Below are 20,903 nucleotides of genomic sequence, written 5' to 3' on the forward strand. Positions count from 1 at the left end.
ACAGCATAGTGACTATAGCTAATAATATTGTATCAGATATTTGAATGTTGCTAAGAGAGTAGATTTTAAATGTTCTCACCACAAAAAAGAAATGATAGTTATGTGACGGGATGGAGGTGTTAACTAAAGCTATGGTGGTGATAATTTTGCAGTATATAAATGTGTCAAATCAACACATCAGTATACTTAAACTTACACAATGCTATGGGTCAATTATATTTCAATAAAGCTGGGAAGGAAAAACAAAAACAATAAAATAAGAAGTAGTAACATTTGCTTTTATTCCCCCATTATGGAGGGCAAAATTTTTTTTTTAATCAAGTAAAAGGAAGCAAGTGCCTCTGGGGAGTGGGAAATAGGGGGCAGGAGACAGCAGGTGCTATTTTCGTAACCAGTTTTATAGAATGATTTGACTCTATAAATTATGTACATTTATAACTTTTGTAAAAACAAAAACTATGCTTAAAACTTCCACAAAAAAATAATTAAAAGTTGCTTATATTCTTTAAAAAGAAGAAGAAGAATGGGAGTTCATTAGTCCAGGGTAACAGAAAGATATTCCAGGCAGAGAAATGTGAACCAAGAGAGGGAGACGTGAAAGAGAAGTTGAGGATGGCAGTTCAGGAGAATTAAGTGTGGGAGAATGGCCTTAAATGAAAATGAGAGATAAGGAGATGGAAGTCATCTATTTAAAGGCCTTATACATATTGATCCTGTATGTGACGGGGAGCACAAAAAGAAATAACATCTTTCTAATTCTGTAAGGTGCTAGTTTATATGATAAGAACTCTGTCTACATCATTTCACTTTATCACTATGACAACCTTATGAGGTTAGAATTGATTTCCCCATTTCACTGATGAAGAACCTAAGGTTCATAAAGGTGAAGTAACTTGCCCAGAATCGCATAGTTAAGTAGTGGATAAAGAATTTGAAATAGGTGTGTCTGACTCCAAAGGCCATGCTTTTTTTCTCCATCATAGCATAGCACACCATTGGATTGCTGAAAGATTTTAAGCATTGTGGTGGCAAAATCAGGTTTTAGTTTTTAAAGAATAAGTCTGGCATAGTGTGGAACCAGATTTTATGACGCCATTGTCGACTAATTTGGAAGTGTGTTTCTAGGAGGACTATTTAGTAGGATGTATTGTTCATTCGGATTCCAATCCCAATTCTACTGACACTAGTCAGCACCTCCTAAGTGCTGGGCACTCCGCTACATGTGTTTTACCACATTCTGTAAATTAATGTTAATTGTGGTTGAATACAGTATTTTAATACTGAAACATGTTTTATAACGTTTGGCTAGTTTGAGCTACTAGAAAAACTGTTTTGGAAGAACATATATGATGTTCAGGGCTAAATCTCTTTTGTCAGCAAGTATTACCAGCATGACATCTGGTTGTGTGTCATGGTTAGAATTTCCTGTGATCACAGCTTAAAAAAATGTTATTCTGCAACTTTTAGCAGCCAACCATATTTAATACTGAAATAGTAGTTTTGATTTTGGTGGGAAATTGATAGACCTACATAATGAATGTTAATTTCTAGTTGTCTGAGGTTGAAAGTAATGACCATTTGGGTGGAATTCTTATTTGAGTTTTCTTATCCATTACTGGCTCCATAGAAGACCTCCAAATCCTTTATAAGTTGGCAAAATAATTTCGGTAAAAGGACCATAACTGTTAAACATTTATTTTCAAATACTGAAGGATAGAGATTACAGTGGCAAATGTAACTCGCTGACTAACTGGAGAGACAGTGATGGACCTTTTGAAATTGATGGAAGGTGAAATTCATTTTAAAAATTTAGAAATAAAAATAAAGGGATAAATAAATAGATCCTTTAAAAAAGATAAAGGAGAGAAGGACTTATCACGTCCAGGGCAGCAACAGAGTTACTGACTTGGGAACTAAAGCAGATGTGTGCAGTATCCCTTTCTACTCAGTACACTCAGGAGTGGTAATTATATTGTTCCACTCTGATTAAAATACAGGTAATCACTGCTGTTGGCCTTTAAAAAAAAAAAAAGTTCACTGATAAGAAACTGCAATTAATTGCAATGACTATTCAAAGAAAAACAAGCAACAGTGAAAGCTAGAAATGTGTATACCCTAAATGAAGTTTGTAGAGCTACAAACAGGAAGAAGACATGCTTGCCGTGAATACCTCAAGTGGAGCTGGTGGGAAAGAGGGACCAAAGAAGGATGAAACCTACTTTGTCTTGTATTGGCTAAACCACCCTTAACCCTTCCACTTGTACCAGTGTTAATGTATCAATTATGTACACTATGAAGGAAAAACAATCGAGTCTTTCAGATTTCTCCTTCTTCTTTTAAGGAAATTTGGGCAGATATTTTCTTGACTCTGTGCTTTAAAGGCCTGCAGCTTTTAGATTTTGTGTACTCCCCCCCCCCACCTCCAAATGCAATTAGCTGTGTGGTTGTTATTAGCAACATTTGTTTCAAGAGAAGTATAACAGCAAGACTTTAGGGTGGGGAAGACAATAGGAATATCCGTGGTACCTATGAAAGTTCAGAGTAACTCACAGCAAAGTAGAGGAAAGAGGGAAAATAGGAATAAATTACAAGCATAGCCTAGAGGAAAATGACCTTACCCAACATCTAGAAATGTTTGTACTTGGAATGAGTCAAGGATGAGGAATTATTACCTAGACTTATATAGCCACAAAACTAACTGTACTAAATTATATAATGAAACAATGTAACTGAAGTTGGATCTGTATACAAATGCCTCCCTATTTCCTGTATCCAGCTCAGACCTCTCTTCTGACCTCCAGGTCTATATACCCAACCTCCTATTTGCAATCTCAACTTGGATGCTTCATACAATTGAAACTTGGTTGGTCCAAAGCTAAATAAACCCATGAATATTCCCCCCAAATCTCCCTCCTGATGTCTCCGTTTCCTTTGTTCGTGCCAGAAACCCAGGAATCATTCTTAACAATCCCTTCTTCCTTACCGCTCACATTTTATTCACCCCAAGCCCAGTCAGCTCTGTGTCTAAATTACATACCACAACCATCTTTGGTCACCCTAATCCAAGCCACCATCACCTCCTGTCTAGACCATAATCATTGTTTCTTAACTCTTCTCCCCTTTTCTATTCTTGACCCCCTCCCTCCATTTTCCACATAGCTGCCAGAGTTTAATCTTTTTTAAAGTGTAATTTTCATCAGCCTCCCCTGCTTAAAGCCCTTCAGTGCATTCCCATTACTCTTAGGGTGAAACCTGAAGTCCTTATCATGGGCTAAAAGGCCCCACCTACCCCTCAAACCTCATTTCCTCTTTTAATCCATTGTTAGGTTATTAGGCAAAAACACTTAAGCTATAGTAGATTTATGAGATGATAACACCCAAATAAAGCCCCACTTTATTTATGGACTGATTTCAGTGGTGAGGAACTTAGAAAATCATTACAGTTATATCCTCTAATTTGTTTAGTTTGCATTGCCAATCTCTTATCTGGGGGCATATAGTAATCCTATTAGTATCCACAGTCAGTTAATGAAGAAGGAAAACGTAACTCAAACCTTACTATACCCTTCCCAAGCCTCTTTTATCTGACCTGTAGCTCTACTACCAAGCAGAACTGCCAATTCGAGCAGCACTAATGTGGAAGGGACTCTGATGACTCCAGCATTATGACCTCAGCACTGACACTGACCTCATGACAACCTGCATTCAGTTTGGGTGAAAGTCAATGGCTTTGTATAAGTACATATCTGTGGGCTTCACTCATTAGACTTGTTCCGGGAGAACCCAGGCAAGTGGAAGAATAACTTTGCCAAATCGTACAGTCCCAGTGATTTCCCTGATGAGTTCAGAAATACATTTCTTGGATAATTTGGCCATAGTCACAAAAATTACACTCAAGAAGGCTAACAGTCTTTTAATATAGCATTATAGCTTTATTTTTTTAATCTATTTTTATTTATTTATTTTTGGCTGCATTGGGTCTTCGTTGCTGCGCACAGGCTTTCTCTAGTTGCGGTAAGCGGGGGCTACTCTTTGTTGTGGTGTGCGGGCCTCTCATTGCAGTGGCTTCTCTTGTTGCAGAGCACGGGCTCTAGGCGTGCAGGCTTCAGTAGCTGTGGCGAGTGGGCTCAGTAGTTGTGGCTTGTGGGCTCTAGAGCACAGGCTCAGTAGTTGCAGTGCATGGGCTTAGTTGCTCCACGGCATGTGGGATCTTCCCGGCCCAGGGCTCGAACCCGTGTCCCCTGCATTGGCAGGCGGATTCTTAACCACTGCGCCACCAGGGAAGCCCAGAATGCGGACTTCTTAGTTGCGGTATGCATGTGAGATCTAGTTCCCCGACCAGGGATCGAACCCAGGCCCCCTGCATTGGGAGCATGGAGTCGTACCCACTGGACCACCAGGGAAGTCCCACATTATAGCTTTATGATGACACTACCTACATGTATTTAATTCTTGCCAAATAACACATGGAAGAAAGTATTCAAATGGTTTATCAATCAATATAATCTTTTCGTACCTTATTAAGGATATAATATACCAGGAGTAAGGGGCTTAGTAAAGTTGCCATTAAATGGTTCCTCAGATGAGAACATTTGTGAATGCCTTTTCGAGAAGCCGGTAGTTGTTTTGACGTGAAAAAAAAAAAAAAAACAGTGCTCATTTCTCACAGCTGGTTTATCAGAACTTTGGCAACATTGAATATAGTTGTTTTTCACATGTTTTTTCTTTGTGATTTTTTTTCAGTAATTATTATAGCTCAAAACTAAATGCATACATAAACATAGACTCAAAATTCCAAATTTTACAAAGATGTAATTTCAGATTTTGTAAGATTGTTTTCCTTTCTAGTCTTTAGTCAACGAGTCTACATTTTACATATTTTTCCATAATTTCACTAATTTAGTTTTAAGGCCTCCTGTTATAGGTAATATTAAGTAGCCTCCTTTCATAAGGGTCCTTTTTACCACTTGTGTTCTGATTACAAGCAAAAGAAGAATGCATTACATAGACTTGACAAGTGAAGACTTTTATATAGGATTGCCATAAAGGATTTATCAATATCTGAAGGTTCTGGCAAGCTTTTTTGCTAAGGAGAATACCATTCCAGCCACTTACATAAAATCTCCAAGGGAGGACAAGTCAGTATAGCCCAGCCTCAACTCAATAAAGACATGACTTGACCCATTAAAATTATTCCAGTTTGAGATGAGGGTGAGTGAGAGATCTTTTACTATAAGAAAAACAAATGAGCTTTAAAAAAGATTCTTCATAATGAGAACAAACTATTCCAACAAGACTACATCTAGCATTGCTTTATAGAAGCTTCGGCTTGCACCTGTACTTCCCAGTCCTGGCCTTGAGCTAAGACTGTCAACAAGAGTAAGAGATTTTAGTTTGTTTTTTAGTCTTTGATTTAAAAATTCACACATACTATTTGCTGCAGGCAGAGTAACAGTTGGCGAAGAGACAGCAGGTGAAAGAACTCGATGATTCACTGGCAGCTTGGCTGTCCAGTGCTAGTGGGTCGGTAGTCAGGCTACAGAATTTTGGGTTGCAAATCATGATTCAGAGGGTTTTAAACTTTTCTTCTCTCCTCCTTTACCCCGGCTATCCTTTCACCGTAACTTCCATAGTTATTAGCAAGGTTGTTTGTTTGTTTTGTCTTTTCTTTTTGTTAGAAGTCTCCACTTTTTTCTTTTAAAAAAATGCATTCAGACTGAGGTTTACAGGCTGAGATCTCGTACAAATGTATGAACCCAGACAGTGAAATATACTTAGTGAAGTTTTTCGAGTTAAACATGTATATTGTTTATAGAGTAGTTTTCGTGTTTTGTTATGGATGTTCCTCTGCTCTCAGCATCAGTTCAGGCCGTATTATGGATCCAATTGAGAAAAACTGCACCTTATACCCAAAGGCACATGTTCCAGGGGCAAGTGATGGATGGCTCTTGTGAGCACACATTGAGGACATACGTTTTTAAATTTCATTTAGTAAGGACTCTAGTTAAGTTGTGTTTTCTGTTAAGGTGACTTTTTAACAATTTTTTTTTCTCCTAAGGATGAGTCATTCTCTAACAGATTTTTTTTTTAATTAGAGGAATTTCTTATTTGGGTGCCATTTATCACTTATTTTCTTTAAAGGCCTGAGAAGCCCACAGTGCTGGATGAGCCTTTGCTATTTTTATTGTATAAACATATTTGCTTCATTTCCATGTATAGCATTCATATAAAATGAAACTATTAACTTATAAATGTACTTGAGAAAGAATACAACTGTGCCTATTGTTTGGGCTGCTTGTAATGTCCTTTTCTTTTTTACATGTGCTTTCTGGATGAGTCACTTTAATGTTATGCCACTCGGCTGATAGTAATTCTTCAACTAAATACATTTAGTTAAAGAAAATTACAGGGTGCTTATAATCAGGTTGGGGCCTATTCACATACAGACTTGCAAGAGTAAATTGTTACCTGGCCTTTCTTAGAGCAAAGATGTTAAGAAGTGCTGGGTTACTTTGTCAATGGGTAAAATTAATAGAAATATTTAATTCAGAGAAAAAAATTCCTCAAGTTGCTGGAAAAGCTTTTATATTTACATAAAATTACACATTCTGCACATGGTCTAGAGAATGTCACCAGAGTACTGTGATTTTTTTTTTTTTCCTTAAATGCATATCAGTTCTCTTAGGTACTATGTCATTGAAGAGTCTTTCCATATAAAAATCTCACTTAAAATATTTTTCTTACACTTTACTTTTCTTCAAATTATGAATTGGAGCAAGTCTGTCATTTCAAATGTTTTGAATGACAATATATTCTCTCATATATTTGCTTGAAGCCAGCAAAGAAGTACTATATGTATATTTTTCAACTGAAGTAAGCAGATAAATAAGATTCGTGGGGAAGGTTTCTCCCTACGTATAACTCGAGAGAGTGTACTGAGCTTAAAAGGTTATTTATGGAGTATAAGGAAGAAAGCTATAATAAAGAACCTGATAGCTATAATTTAATTTTTTAGTGTTATAATTCAGATTCAGTAATTCAGTAGCAGATGTAAAAAATGAAATTAGTGAAAAAAGTTAAAGTGCCACCAGACTGACTAATCAGTCATTGAAAATGCTTGTAGTGGAAATTCACTCAGATAGAAAATGTTTGCCCTATCACTAAAGACTCCTTAATTTATATTAGTGAACTAATATAATGACAGGCACAAAAATAAACCCTGAGGTGGGGGCTATGCAGTAGACAAGCATTTCTAACCCACTCTGGGATTTAAATGTTCTTAGAAATCCAGCTGCCCTACATCTGCCTACCACCTCCAGTAAAAAAAAAAAAAATATATATATATATATATATATATATAATATATATATTATATATATATATTTCTGTCTTTCTTTCTCTCCCTCTTTCACACACACACACACATGCACGCACGCACGCACACACACACCCTGAAGACATATTAGAAGAAATGTAGGCTAGGATCTAACTAGTTACATAATCAAATTGTCTCCTAACTCTTAAGATTGAAACAAGTGTATTCAAGGCAAATAATCAGGCAGGTAAACACATGTTAATTCTTTATAACACTTACAAAAAATCTCTTATGATTTAGACATGTCTAGAGAAGCAAAGTAACTAACTTGTAAATGTCTCCAGAGAAATACTACTGCGCAGATTTTAATTTCCAGAAATATTCTTTAAATTTGGAACTTGCTAGTATCTCTAACAAATTGGCTGTTCATTAGTATAACTGTCACTGCCTCCCAGGCGTTAAGTTCCATGTACCCTGTAAAACCTACAAACAGAGAACCCAATCTAAGTTTAGTTCCCTTGATTAGAAAGAAGACCGATATTAAATCAGGCCGCAGTGAGGTAGCAGGTAGGGAATGACTGCTTTTTTTGTTCAGATTACATCTAAATTGTTGTTTAGTTTTCGGTGGCACGTTTACAGTAGGAATTTGTCTGTTGGAAGGTAGAATATAGTGGGAAGGATAGTAGAATATGAAACGAATATTTATAGATTACCTATTATGTACTTGTTATAATGATAGAAACTTTATATTAATCAAATTATTTAACTTGAATGGCTACCATTTAAGGAAGGTATTATTATCTTTATTTTGCAAATTGGGAAATGAAGACCCAGAGAGGCTAAGCGACTGGCTCAAAGTAACCCAACTATTAGTGGATATGGTAGAGGTTAGAATCTAGGTCGACCCTGACTCCTGTCCCCAAGTATAGGTGACATACCCTTGTGCCAATGGGTACAGATTTAAAAAAAATTTTTTTAATTGAAGTATAGTTGATTTACAATATCGTGTTAGTTTCAGATGTAGAGCACAGCGATTCAGTTACACACACACACACACAGACACATATATATATATATATATACTTTTTCAGGTTCTTTTCCCTTATAGGTTATTACAAGATACTGAGTATAGTTCCCTGTGCTATACAGTAGGTCTTTGTTGGTGATCTATTTTATATATAGTAGTGTGTATATGTTAATCCCAACCTTCTAATTTATCCATCCCTCCACCCCCTTTCCCAGATTTTATTTCAAGTTGTTGGCCTTCCAGAACTAGAGACACTGCTTTACATTTACAATTTCCTGACAAGACATCATTTAGCTCATACTATACCCCTTCTTGAGAGTAGTATATACCTCATAGAGTTTTTGTGAGAGTTAAATAAGTTAATACATAAAACTACTTAAAATAATATCTAGCACATAGTAACTACTCAGTAAGTGTTAGTTATTACTTAGGAGCATAAGTAATGACTAACCCTTATGCCTTAGGAGGACTAGTTGAAGGAACCGGGTGTTTGTAAGCTGGGCAGATTAGGAAGATGCAAGTGACACCTTTCCTGTAAAATAGGGAGTAGACTTGAGCAGTGTTGATTTAAGGCAAAATGAGGACTAATGGGTAAGAAGAGTTCAGGTAGGCTGGTTTCGATTATAAGCAAATAAAATTTTTCTAATTATATCAACTGTCAAAAACGAAGTAAGCCACTTAGGGATAGAGTGAAACCCCTGTTGTGGGTCTAGTTTATGCAACACCGTAGATTAACACCCCTTGAAATAGAATTCCACCAATGAGAGAATAAGAAATGAGAAGGAGCCAGCAGGTGAAATTCCCAGCCCCTTTAACCAACTCTTCCAAGTTGGAGTTACTTTATTTGTCTTACATGGAGACCAGGACTGACTACATGTTTAGGGGGACCTAGCACAAAATGAAATTGCAGAGCCCCATTTAAAAAATTACTAAGACTTTCAAAATGGTGACAACAAAGTGTTAAACAAGTGCAGGGCACTTTTAATGCAGCCATAAGTTTGCATGTGGGCTAACATCCTTGGATTCTTACATCTCCAGTACTTTATTTTCTTTCGTTCATTCATAATGTTAATAAATTATTAGAGAGGGAGAATAGAGAAGCTGAAAAAAAGAAAAGGTGTCCCTTACTTCTCTTCCTTATCTCTGTTTCTCACTTTCCCCTTTGTTTAAGCATCTCCTTCAACTTCCTGCTTCCTTTTCATACTCACATAATAATTGATATGCTAACTTCCAATCACTTCAGTTGTATCTAACTTCTACATGCACATCCAGTTGCAGCAGTGGGCAAACATTTAAATCTGAATCAAAATTTCTTGAAATATACATATTCATTCAACAAACATTTATTGAGTATCATGTGTGATAAGTACTGAGGGAAAAGCCAAGTACTAGGTAGGGATCTTACCATTAAGTAGCGTGAGGTTTTACAGCAGAGACTCTATATACAAAAAACGAAAAAAAATTCTCACTTGCAGCAGAAGGTGGTATGTGGAAGATCACTTAAACAAATAGAAGTGTCTATAAATGGTAGAGAATTTGGGCTAGAGCTCTAGAGGGATTTACCGAGGACTAAGGATTTGACAGGTGAAATTGAGGAGGATAGATGTCTAGAAAACATTGTTTTATTCAAAATTCAACTTTAGGGTAAAAGCAATTTTAGTGGATTAAAAAGAATGTCTCGTTATTTGAGTTATCTAGACTTTTGTGTGCATAGCAACTTGATTAGGCTGTTACTCTGTTGAACAATCAGAAGAATCTTCATGATCACCCCCTTTTTTACTACTGGAATTACTATTGCTTTTAGCAGGAGGATTACTATTGTGACTTAAACCTTGCCTATGGGCACATTTTGTTTATTGCAGAAAGTTGCCATGAGTTTATTTCTTCTGTGTAGCCTATATGACATAAACAACTTGTCAACTTCATATCTTCAGTTTTTCAGTCAAGCAAGTGGGAAAGGAGAAACCCTTTGAATAATTAGCAAGAATCTCCTGGAAAAACCCAAGTGAAAAAGTTCAGCTTTAAAGTCAGAGAGAATGGTTACCTCCACAGCAAACTCATCCTTTAAATAAAGCAAGCAATGATTGCTGAGCCATTAGCACATTTTTGGCAGGACAAAACTCTCTTCGACTTCTCCAATAAAGAATAATTTCCAAGCTTGTCAGATCTAAACAAATGGAACTAAATTGGACATAGCTATTTGAACTGACAGAGTAATAGGAAAAAAAAATAATTTGTCTTTAGTGTTGGTGTTTGATTTTCAGTCTCTTGAACTTCCAGGTACATTTAAGCAATTTCTCCTCATTGAGTTATAAAGGTGTACGTGTCGGCGTGATGAATTTGTATCAGAAGATTTCGGCTGAAATTTGCCAGGGGGTTGATTTTTGTCAGTCTCTTGAATTTTTCATTGTAATTCTGATATGCCTCTGAATGAGACTGAAATTTACTTTTAAAAAAAAGAATTGTAATATTATTCTATTTCTGTTTCATGGTCCTTTAATGAAAAGAACTGTGTTTCAGAGACCTGGATTTAAAAATCAATGTCACGGGCTACCTATCAAATTCTAATAGTTACCTTGCCTTTTCAACTAGAACTCTGCCAAATGCCATTGATATTGATAGAAGTGTCCTCATACATAATTGGCAGTCATAAAGTAATAGAGTATCTATAAAATAGTGTAAGCTTAAAAAAAAAGTACCTCTGTGAAAAGAAAGCATCGTGAGAGATCTGGAAAGTGTGCACGTATTTAAGAGTAGTTTGAATACAATACTTAAAATTATTGGTTGTCAATGAGGAGAGAAAAAGAAAAGTGCGGAGAATGTTAGGGGTAATTAAAGCAACTAACGATAGTGTTTGAGGGCTCACTGAAGCTTTGTGGGTGTGTATGCACACACATGTTCGCTCTGGTTTGCTCTAAATTCTCTGTATGAACAGTTATTTATCATTTCTCTATGAGTATGAAAAGTACTAAAGTCAGGAACTTTTACCATAGATATTGGTTTATAAAAATCAAGATCTTTCAACAAGAGAAAAATATTTGATCCTTTTATGTAATTTAACTTTAAATCATTTATATAGCCAAGAACATGCGTTAATAAGATAGGATCTCTTTGAACCTTAGTTTCTCTTTAATCTTCAAATTAGATTTTAAAGAATGAAATATTAGGAATTCCATCAATAAATTTAAATAGAAATGGATTCATTTGAGCCAATGGCTGAATAAAATGATGACGTTGCCATATTAAACATGATGATTTGGTATATTATATTACACATTTTCACTTATTTCATGGAGAGTAGAATTTTTATGAGTAGTAATTCAGAAAAATGTGAGTTGATTTCATGAAACTATTCTCCACATTAAAAAAATACTTGAACTGATACTGTTTTCTTTTAGTTGTAAAAGAAATGTTCTAAACACTTTGCACGTTGTTCTTTAGTTTCAGCTCAAATTCTCAAGAGCAACCTTGCAGCGATGGAACAACACATTGTTCACCTGGAACGTGACATCAAGCAATTCCCCAAAATAGAAAATCAACGTGATAAGTTTGTGGAAAAGCTGACGATATCCTTTATTTATTTAAGCACTTTGTTTATTTGTTAGTTTCTGTGTGTGTGTCTGTCTGTCTGTCTGTCCATATACCTATTTACCTTGTGGTTAGTTCTAAACTTACCATTCTCTTCACAGTTTGGATGAATTTGTATATAGGCTGTTTTTATATTACCAGCATAAATTTTAGTTCATGACGTTTTGAATCGTAGAGTAGGCAAGGGAACAATTATATAAGAAAAAATGCCATTTCTCAAAGACGAATTTCATTTGAAGGCCTACAAGATATGCAAGGTAAGTCTTTTGAGGCTTGATGTGACCTAAAACAAAACAAAGAGTCTCCTTATTGTTTAAAGGAAATGACCAACAGAAGAATTTTTTTGCTCAGAGGTTTTTTTTCTTTTTTTCTTTGTGTGTGTGTGTGCAGGTATTTTCTGAGGCGATATGTGCATTTTCAAGGGCAATCAGAGGATAACTGGTATCAGTAGACTGAAAGGTTATGAAGAATAAAATGGATGCATGCATGGACGGATAGATTAATTGATCAGTAGATTATGTATTTAAGTAAATTGTAATAGCTATCTGTATAACGTTAGGCATTGCCTGCTACCTAAATGTTTTTAAATCCCTATTTTACATATAGTATATTCATATAAATTACAGAAATATATGAAAGGAAAACTTGAGAAATGATATTTAGCTTGAATTGTTTAATGTTAAATCTGGTGTCTAAAGATAAACTACATTAGAGCTGATTTTTTTTTTTTTTTTTTCTATTTTGGTTTTCAAAAGTTAAAGCCATATCCTACTCTTCTGGGTTTAAATAAATATCTTGAACTGCAGACTTATTCACCATTTTATATCTCAAGAGGGAATAAATACTGTAAATTCTTTATCTGATAATAAGTAAATTCCTTCAACAACTATATGGCAGTCACCTTGTTTCAAGGTTAAATCTATTGCCTTTTTCTTCTCTGATATGCTTTCTTTCCTGCCCAACTTGGAAGTTATGGTCCTGAACTTGAATTACTTGAGAATGGCAATTTAGGTTTATGTGAAAAAAAATTTTTTTTTAATTTTCACTCTTTTGGTTCATGAATTAATACTGTATTTTGTGTGGTCCTTTAGTGATGGTGAGTAGTTATATAAATCGGAATATTGGGAACATAAGTTTGTGGGTGACTGGAGGCAGGAAATCCTCAAAAATAACCTTGGATTACATAACTGTCCACATCAGGATATTTAATGTGAATATTTAACTTTGTTGCTGATTAGATTTTTCTTTCAAATTTGTTATATTGTCCTGTGGCTGGAAGCACCACCTACATTTTTCAACTTTTGATTTTGATTCTTGCCTCACATATTTGAATTTAATTCCTGATTCCCTTGTTCTTTTTAACATTTTCTTCTACAGTTGGCTTGTGGCCACACGACAGCATACAACATTGAGGGGTCTTTGTTGCTCATTTAGAAAAAGAAAAGTAATTTCAAACCCTCATGAACTTGGCCTGGACTCTATTTTATTTCTCTCTTTATGCAGGTAATTAAGCGCTTTAAAATGAAAATCCAGAGCCTTCTGTATCTGTAAGTTACAGATGAATGGTTATTCTTCATTTAAGTGACACTAAAGTGTGACTGTTTGTCCACAAGGGGATTGAAAACTGTATTAAAATGTATGGGGCTGTTACTTTGCGTATCATATTTAAAAAAGCAAAATAAAATACACAGCAATTTATTTTAGAGAAAAAGTTAGACTATTGTGTTGAGTTGGCTAAAAACTCCAAATTAATAAATTACAATGATAGAACTGTAGCTCAAATTATTCTTGCTTCGGAAGACTCTTTGGACACCCACTGAGAGATTGTATCTTCTAGAAAATGGCAAACAAAATGTTTAATCATCATATGTATATATGTTATATGAATTCTGGTGCCTTCTTAATATTTTTTCTACTCTTCCGGCAATTCCAAAAGAGAGGGATATTTTCTTGTGGGATACTTGATTCTGTTTTAAAATTAGAGCCCTGATCCTATTTCTAGTATAGGATTCTTTGTACTGGATGATCTTTCCAATGTTTCTGTCCCCTGCCAATAAATTCTTTTGCTTCAGGCACTGGCCTTTTAAATTGAATAACTATGGGCACAAGTATGGGGGTAGTTTCCCCTTGAAAGTAACCTTACCTACTTAAACAGTAATCTCTCTATAAGGACTGTGAGTTCAAAAACTGAATAGCAGCGCCACTCCTCTGGGCTTTCAGAAGGGCATCGGTGCTATAGTTAGCAGCAGTGGCATGATGGCCAAGGGCAAGTGAATATGCAGGTTGAATCTTCACCAAATCTCCAGGTTGGGCTAAGTCCCATAGCATCCTGTGTTCACCCTTACTCTTTCACAGTATTGATTGAACTCATAATATGCTCGGCATTGACAGGCCATGGAAATACAACAGTGCACGAGATAGAAAATTTGACCACAAGTTGCTGACAGTCTGGCATTTACCTGCTTCTCTGTCTTGCTGGCCCAGTGGCCAAGATCAGGTCTAGTGTGTTAATTTCTATATGCCCATCCCAATGCACAGCACCTAGCAACATGAAGGCGCTCAGTAGGTGTATATTGAATCACAGAATATTATAGCTATAGAGACAATGGAGATCATCTGGTCCAAGATCCTACTTTGACTTAACACATCAAAGGGGATATTGTTGAAAGAGTAGTAGGCTGTGCTTGTAGTTATAAAACTTTTCTTCATATAAATCTTCACAGGAACTTGAGTCACATTGAATCACCTTTTCAGAGCATGTAAAGTGTAGTCAGTTTTAGAAAAGATAATCCACACCTTTTAAAAGTAAATGTCAAAAAAATTAACCAAAAAAAAGAGAATGATACCTCTCCTATGAATGGAGTGGCCCAGGCTACTTCCTGCCTCCTAAGCAAGAGTCAGTGGCTTTTGAATGAAGCTTGTCACCTCTGCTTCCCTTTCTCTACCCCAAATTGGTTGCTTGTTCCAACTCAAAAAAAAAAAAAAATGGAAAGAGTAAAATAAGCAAGATTAATTTTGTAAGACTACAAAACAGGGAGAAATGGAGAAATTTCTCTCATAAATCATAGTAGAGAGGTTCTAGGATGAAAGGGGATGGTCTATAATGGATACAATAGCACCATATGTATTGAAACACACATGGTTCAAAAATCTGGATACCATGTGTGGGAATTTGCTATTATTCTGATTTTTTTAAAAAGCAAAATTCTTCATGCCCGTATGCTCATCATAATAATATTGGAGAAGTTTTAAGTTCAATTGTTTGTACAGTGAATTCAAATAGAACCTATATTCCTTTTTTGGTAAGTTATAAAAATGATAATATTCACTCATTAATTGAATATTTACTATGTATCAGACACTGCCTAATTTTACATACTTAAGCTTTTAAAAAAATGGTCCTATTCATTAAATGAAGAGTATTTTCCATATCTGGTGATGAAATTGATCACAGTTGTCCCTTTGTCATTGTAGTGAGCTCAAATTGTCTCAGGATAACAACCCATAAAGTTATTTGTCATAGCCCCATTGTTTTAAATTCATTAATTTCGAGGGGTCATCTCTTTTTATCTTTTAAGGTTACCAGGAATTCTGTAGTCTCTGTCTGTGTTTGGCACCTATTGCAAAAATTGGTAGGGTGAGGTTCAGAACCACATCCGGTTTCAAAGTTTTGAAAAATAACCCGTGCTAAGGAGGGGTGAGAGGTAGCACTGTGAGTGGTCTGCCTGCCAATCCTGAGGCTCATTCTTGTTTTTTGTTTTGTTTTGTTTTGGCCACACCACGTGCCTTGTGGGATCCTAGTTCCTTGACCAGGAATTGAACCTGGGTCCTAGGCAGTGAAAAATGAGGAGTCCTAACCACTGGACCACCAGGGAATTCCCTGAGGCTTGTTCTCATGGACTTGACATTATATGTGGATTCTGATTTTTTCAGCTTTTGTCTTTTGACCAATCATGTGACTATGAAACAGTTTTTCTTTCTTTCTTTTAAATCTAAGCATCACTTTTACTTACTGCTCCTTGCTTTTTCCAACGGGAAAAACCATTCTTAAAAGAGGGCTTCTTAGACTTTAGAATATGCGTTGTGGTCCATTCTTAACATCTTAAACTGTCTAAAAAACACGTTATCCACAGTGTTGACCTTACTGCTTATATCCTGTTGACAAATTTCTTACATTTACTTACATAGATTTTGTCAATGGCAGAGCTGTCTGTTGCCCCAAATCAGCTTAGCTTTTTGATTGACTGCTAGCTAAATCATTTCACCAACTGGAGGGCAGGGAGGACTGAGCATCAGGGGCACCATTAACACATTGACAAAAGGAGCTGACAGAAAGTTAATGACATTAACACCCTGTAGCTAACTGTCAACACCTGGGAGTTTCTCATAGTGGGAGGGAGAGTCATTTGAAGTGGTTAAAAATCAAGTTCCGGAGGAAGCACATTGCCCTGACCAGACAATTCAGAACAGATTCGGGGTCTCTACTGCACTGCAATTACGTTGATTTTTCTCCCACTGTTCTTTATTAAGTGAATAATTTTTGAAAAGACGAAAAACTCACAGGGTTAGTGTTCAACCTCAGTAATATTAATCACCTTTGAGAACATGCCATATAAAAAAGAGACAAAACAAAAACAAAACAGAAACCTCAAGAGCAAGGTTTTTTGTTTTTTGGGTTTTTTTTCTCTCTGGTATGAATGTACTAATCCAGGCTGTTTTCTAGCTCCTGAAAAATCGAGAGGTTTAGGTTCGACTGGAGGGAAGTTTAGTGGCTTGGACTCCCTCTCATTACCTTTAATTGCCTGCTGGTCTCAAACTCAGAAAATTAGGAAGTTCAAAGCAAAACATTTTTAAATGAGACTGCTCAGGGAGAGAGGGTCCAGGATTGAAGGAAGGAAGGGAGGGAGGAAGGAAGGAAGGGAGGGAGGGAGGAGAAAGAAGGAAAGGAAAGGAATGGAAAGGAAAGGGAAGGAAGGAAGGAAGAAAAGAGACAGTGAGCATGGGAGCAGTAATAGAGAAAATGCATACATTGAAAAGCAAATTGTTTTAGAAAATCACATGGGGGAAAATATTGCTTTTTTAAAAAAGGAAGATTGTTAGCATTCTTTGAAATATACACTCTTCAGAATGGTATTGGAAGTTTTTTTTTTTTGGCCGCTGTGCATGCTTTGTAGGATCTTAGTTCCCCGACCAGGGATTGAACCCAGGCCCTCTGCAGTGAAAGCAAGTTTTATTTTTTTTTAACTTCCATTATTTGTGCATTGATTTGCAATAGAAGGTATGATCATCTATAATAATAAAAATAAAAATGATAATAAAATAGTAATAATAGCAACTGTTTAGTGAATGTCATGTGCCCGTCACAAGTGCTAAGAATATATAGGTGTCTGTATAATCTCAAGTGATCTCCAATGCAATACTATAGGGGAAGTACTATGATTAACCCCATTTCAAATATGTGAGAATTGAGGCTATAGAGGTTCAAAGGTTCAAACACGTGTGTGAGATCATGTATGTTACAAGTCTGGTTAATGAGGGCCAGGATTCAAGTAAGTCTTGGTCCTTCAGACTCCAAGCCTTGTGCTTGTAACCATGGTGTCGTGCTGCCTCTAGGGTCAGAAAGCTTTGTAAATCTGAGATGAATTCCACAGTTGTTCACTGTGAAATTATGGGTTGCTTCAGAAGAAAAAAAATTTCTTTTTGAAAGGTTTGTAAACTAATTTAAAAATTAGCTGCTCATATCTTCCACAAAGTCTTCCTTAATCATAGCAATCAAAATTAATTTCCTTGTCCCCTGTGTTCTCATAACATTTTAATATTTTGATTATTGTACTGGCTGACTTGCCTGTACTCTGCTTATGTGCATGTGTGTTTTGAACACTGGGTTATAAAATCTTTTGAGATAGAGATCCTTATTCATCTTTGAGTACAACAAGCCTAGCACAATGCTTTATAGAAAGTTGTCCTTTTTTTTTTTTTAATTTTATGTATGTATGTATGTATTTATTTATTTATTTATTTATTTATTTATGGCTGTGTTGGGTCTTCGTTTCTGTGCGAGGGCTTTCTCTAGTTGTGGCAAGTGGGGGCCACTCTTCATCGCAGTGCGCTGGCCTCTCACTATCGCGGCCTCTCTTGTTGCGGAGCACAGGCTCCAGACGCGCAGGCTCAGTAATTGTGGCTCACGGGCGCAGTTGCTCCACGGCATGTGGGATCTTCCCAGACCAGGGCTCGAACCCGTGTCCCCTGCATTGGCAGGCAGATTCTCAACCACTGCATCACCAGGGAAGCCCGAAAGTTGTCTTAATAAATGTTTATTTAATATGTTAGAGGTCATTGCGTAATGATTAATGTTAAACAACATTCTGGCAAGTAAATAGAAAATATTAGCTTGTGATCCTGGCATAACTTCAGTTTGACAAAAGAAAGGGGTATAACATGTTTCCACTGTTATTCCTTTATACGTTTTGATTTTAAATGCAGGTATTAAGAATTATCTCTTTAGCTCTTAGAAATCGCATTCTAAGAAACTGTCTCAATGGAGCATATGTTTTTTCAGATCAGTCAGTTCAAAAATTTTTTATTTGAAGAGTCTTGCTTGTTTGAACTTCAGCCTGAAATTACCATGAGCTCCATTTTTCAAACTTTGTTTAGGGAATTGACGGACATTTGATGCATGATGCTAATGGTGAGAAAAGAACATACTGCTTGGTTAAAGGGTACATAAACGCTTCCAGGCCATTAGAGACTCATCTGAGAAATCATCTTTTTCAGAACATAAAATGGGACATAAGTCATCTGAAAGAGTTAATATACCCTCAACCTTACAAATTCTCATTCCTACCAGAAGCTAAGTTTTAAGAGACTAAAAACCTTTCTGTGGGATTTATTCATACTGAGTAGAAATGATGTAAAAAAAAGAAGTTTGAAAAACTAAATGACCCAATGTGGTTATGGTTTTGTGTATGCATGTATACTAGAAAACACGTAGCATATACATGTATCTATACATAGATAGAGATATGATTTAAAGCCATTTTGGTATTCACAAGAGCTTAAATTGGATATCGTAGCAATGAATATGAGTTTGTTTCCTTTTGCTTTGATTTCAAATTTACTAAAACTTTTATTTTCAATTATTGAAGGCACGCATAGTGTGTTAAATACACACAGTTTATAGGCAATGATGGTGACGTTAGTATAACTAGTCAGTAAATATACTCTTGCAGCAAAATCTCAATCAGGTATTATTTGAGAAATGTAGGTAAATACATCAGTGTCTTTTTCTATATTAGATGTCTGTTCAGTTATTTCTAGTTAGGCTCTCTGAGATATAACTTTTGAAAATTATAGCAAGTAAACTTAGCTTTTCATTGAACGTTCCCTGTTCCTTCCTTCTGGTTTTAAACTTTGAGGTATGGGAAGTGAAAACAAAAAAATTCAAGAAAGCAAGTCAATATGTTTAATAAACATGTAATGATACTGTCCTTTGTGTTGCAAAGGGAAAATAGGATAATTACCTACTACCTTGTCCCAATTCATTACTGAAGTTAGAAATGGAAAAGAAATACACTGAAAAGAATGGAAAAGAAAGAAAGAAATTCATTACTGAAGTTAGAAATGGAAAGAAATACACTGAAATTTTTCACTTGAATCTTAATGATGGATATATATATCCATACACATACATATACACACATACCTCATAAGACAAGCATTTAAAATTATAATCAACTTGAGAGGATTACATCTCATCTACTCATTTAAAGCTAAGGCACTCACCAGTGGTGAGAATTGAAAATGAATGAAAAATTTAAAAAGAAACTATAGAAAAGCTTTCCCAAGATCATTAGTGAAAAGGAGAATATGACCTAGTCACCAATTGATGTTGTCTGGGTAAGAAAAGTCATGAGTAACTGAGTTGAAAATGGTTCCAAGGGGTGAAGGTACCAACTCCTCTTTACCTTATCAAAAGCAAACATTTAGTAAGTGGCTTTTTTATATCAGCTAAGGCATTATCAACTTTGTGCACGGCAACACTGTTTGATTACTCATCTCCAGATTTCTGTATTATGGTCCTGACTCAAAACCTAAAGAGATCCAATTTCATTTTGCACACTGTTGAGAAGTACTCTGTCCACTTTATTTGCCCCATATATATAAAAGTACTTTTGAATTTTAATGTTCTGTACAAATGCAAAGCATTTTTATTAATCCATTTGAATGAAAAGACATGTGGATGAGTATCAATAGACCTAAGTGTTACCCTTGGTCTTTGCAAATATAGGAAAGACACTGTTTCCTCATTTGTAAAACTGAAACAAAAATACTTGCTTTGCCCACCTCACATATGTTTTTATTAGGACTTGGTGTAGTAATGACTTTGAACATGCTTTGTAAAATGAAGAAATCACATACAAGGTGTCATTGGTCATTCTGCTCTAAACCTCACAAATGGGAGATAAATTATTTCCCCCAAGGAAAATATTCTTTGTAAACAACCACAGTCTGCTTTTGTCCAACTTCATTTTATCTAAGTTGTTTTTTTGTTGTTGTTGTTTTCTTTTCTTTTTTTTTTTTTTTTTTTAAGACTGAAAGAAAAAAGATACATTCATGTAGTAAGTGCCTATGGAAGAAGCAGGAGGCTTGTACTTCATTATTCTAGGAGTATCCAGATGTTTGGGATTAAACAAATCCCTACGTTTTTCACTTAGGTATAAGAGAGAAAGAAGCAACTAATAGAATTTTTAGATACTTGTATACTCCATGAAAGGTGATATTCTAAATGTTAGGACACCTATAAAGTAAGATGCAGGTATGTTTCCTGCTTTCAAGAAGGCATGTAGTCAGGGAGATAAAAGTGATAGAGAGAAGATAGCAACAAACAATCCAAGCTCATTTCATAGTAAATGAGTGTAGTGCAGACTAAAAATGCAATAGGCCTCTTCAATATTTTTTCCCCTCTTTTGTCTA

General features: G+C 35.7%; 1 protein-coding gene across 6 annotated transcripts in view; it reads left to right on the forward strand.

Annotated features, from left to right (window-relative positions):
* Window positions 1–20,903, forward strand: part of DIAPH2 (diaphanous related formin 2) — an 860,940-nt gene that overhangs the window by 547,284 nt on the left and 292,753 nt on the right. For all 6 annotated transcript variants that reach the window (XM_082377063.1, XM_082377062.1, XM_082377061.1 and 3 more), the window contains one exon: window positions 11,784–11,908. In XM_082377063.1, coding sequence (XP_082233189.1) covers window positions 11,784–11,908 — 125 coding nt within the window. The remainder of the gene's footprint in view (window positions 1–11,783; window positions 11,909–20,903) is intronic.

The sequence above is a fragment of the Balaenoptera borealis genome, assembly GCF_965194805.1.
Source record: "Balaenoptera borealis genome assembly, chromosome: X".
Lineage (NCBI taxonomy): Eukaryota > Metazoa > Chordata > Mammalia > Artiodactyla > Balaenopteridae > Balaenoptera > Balaenoptera borealis.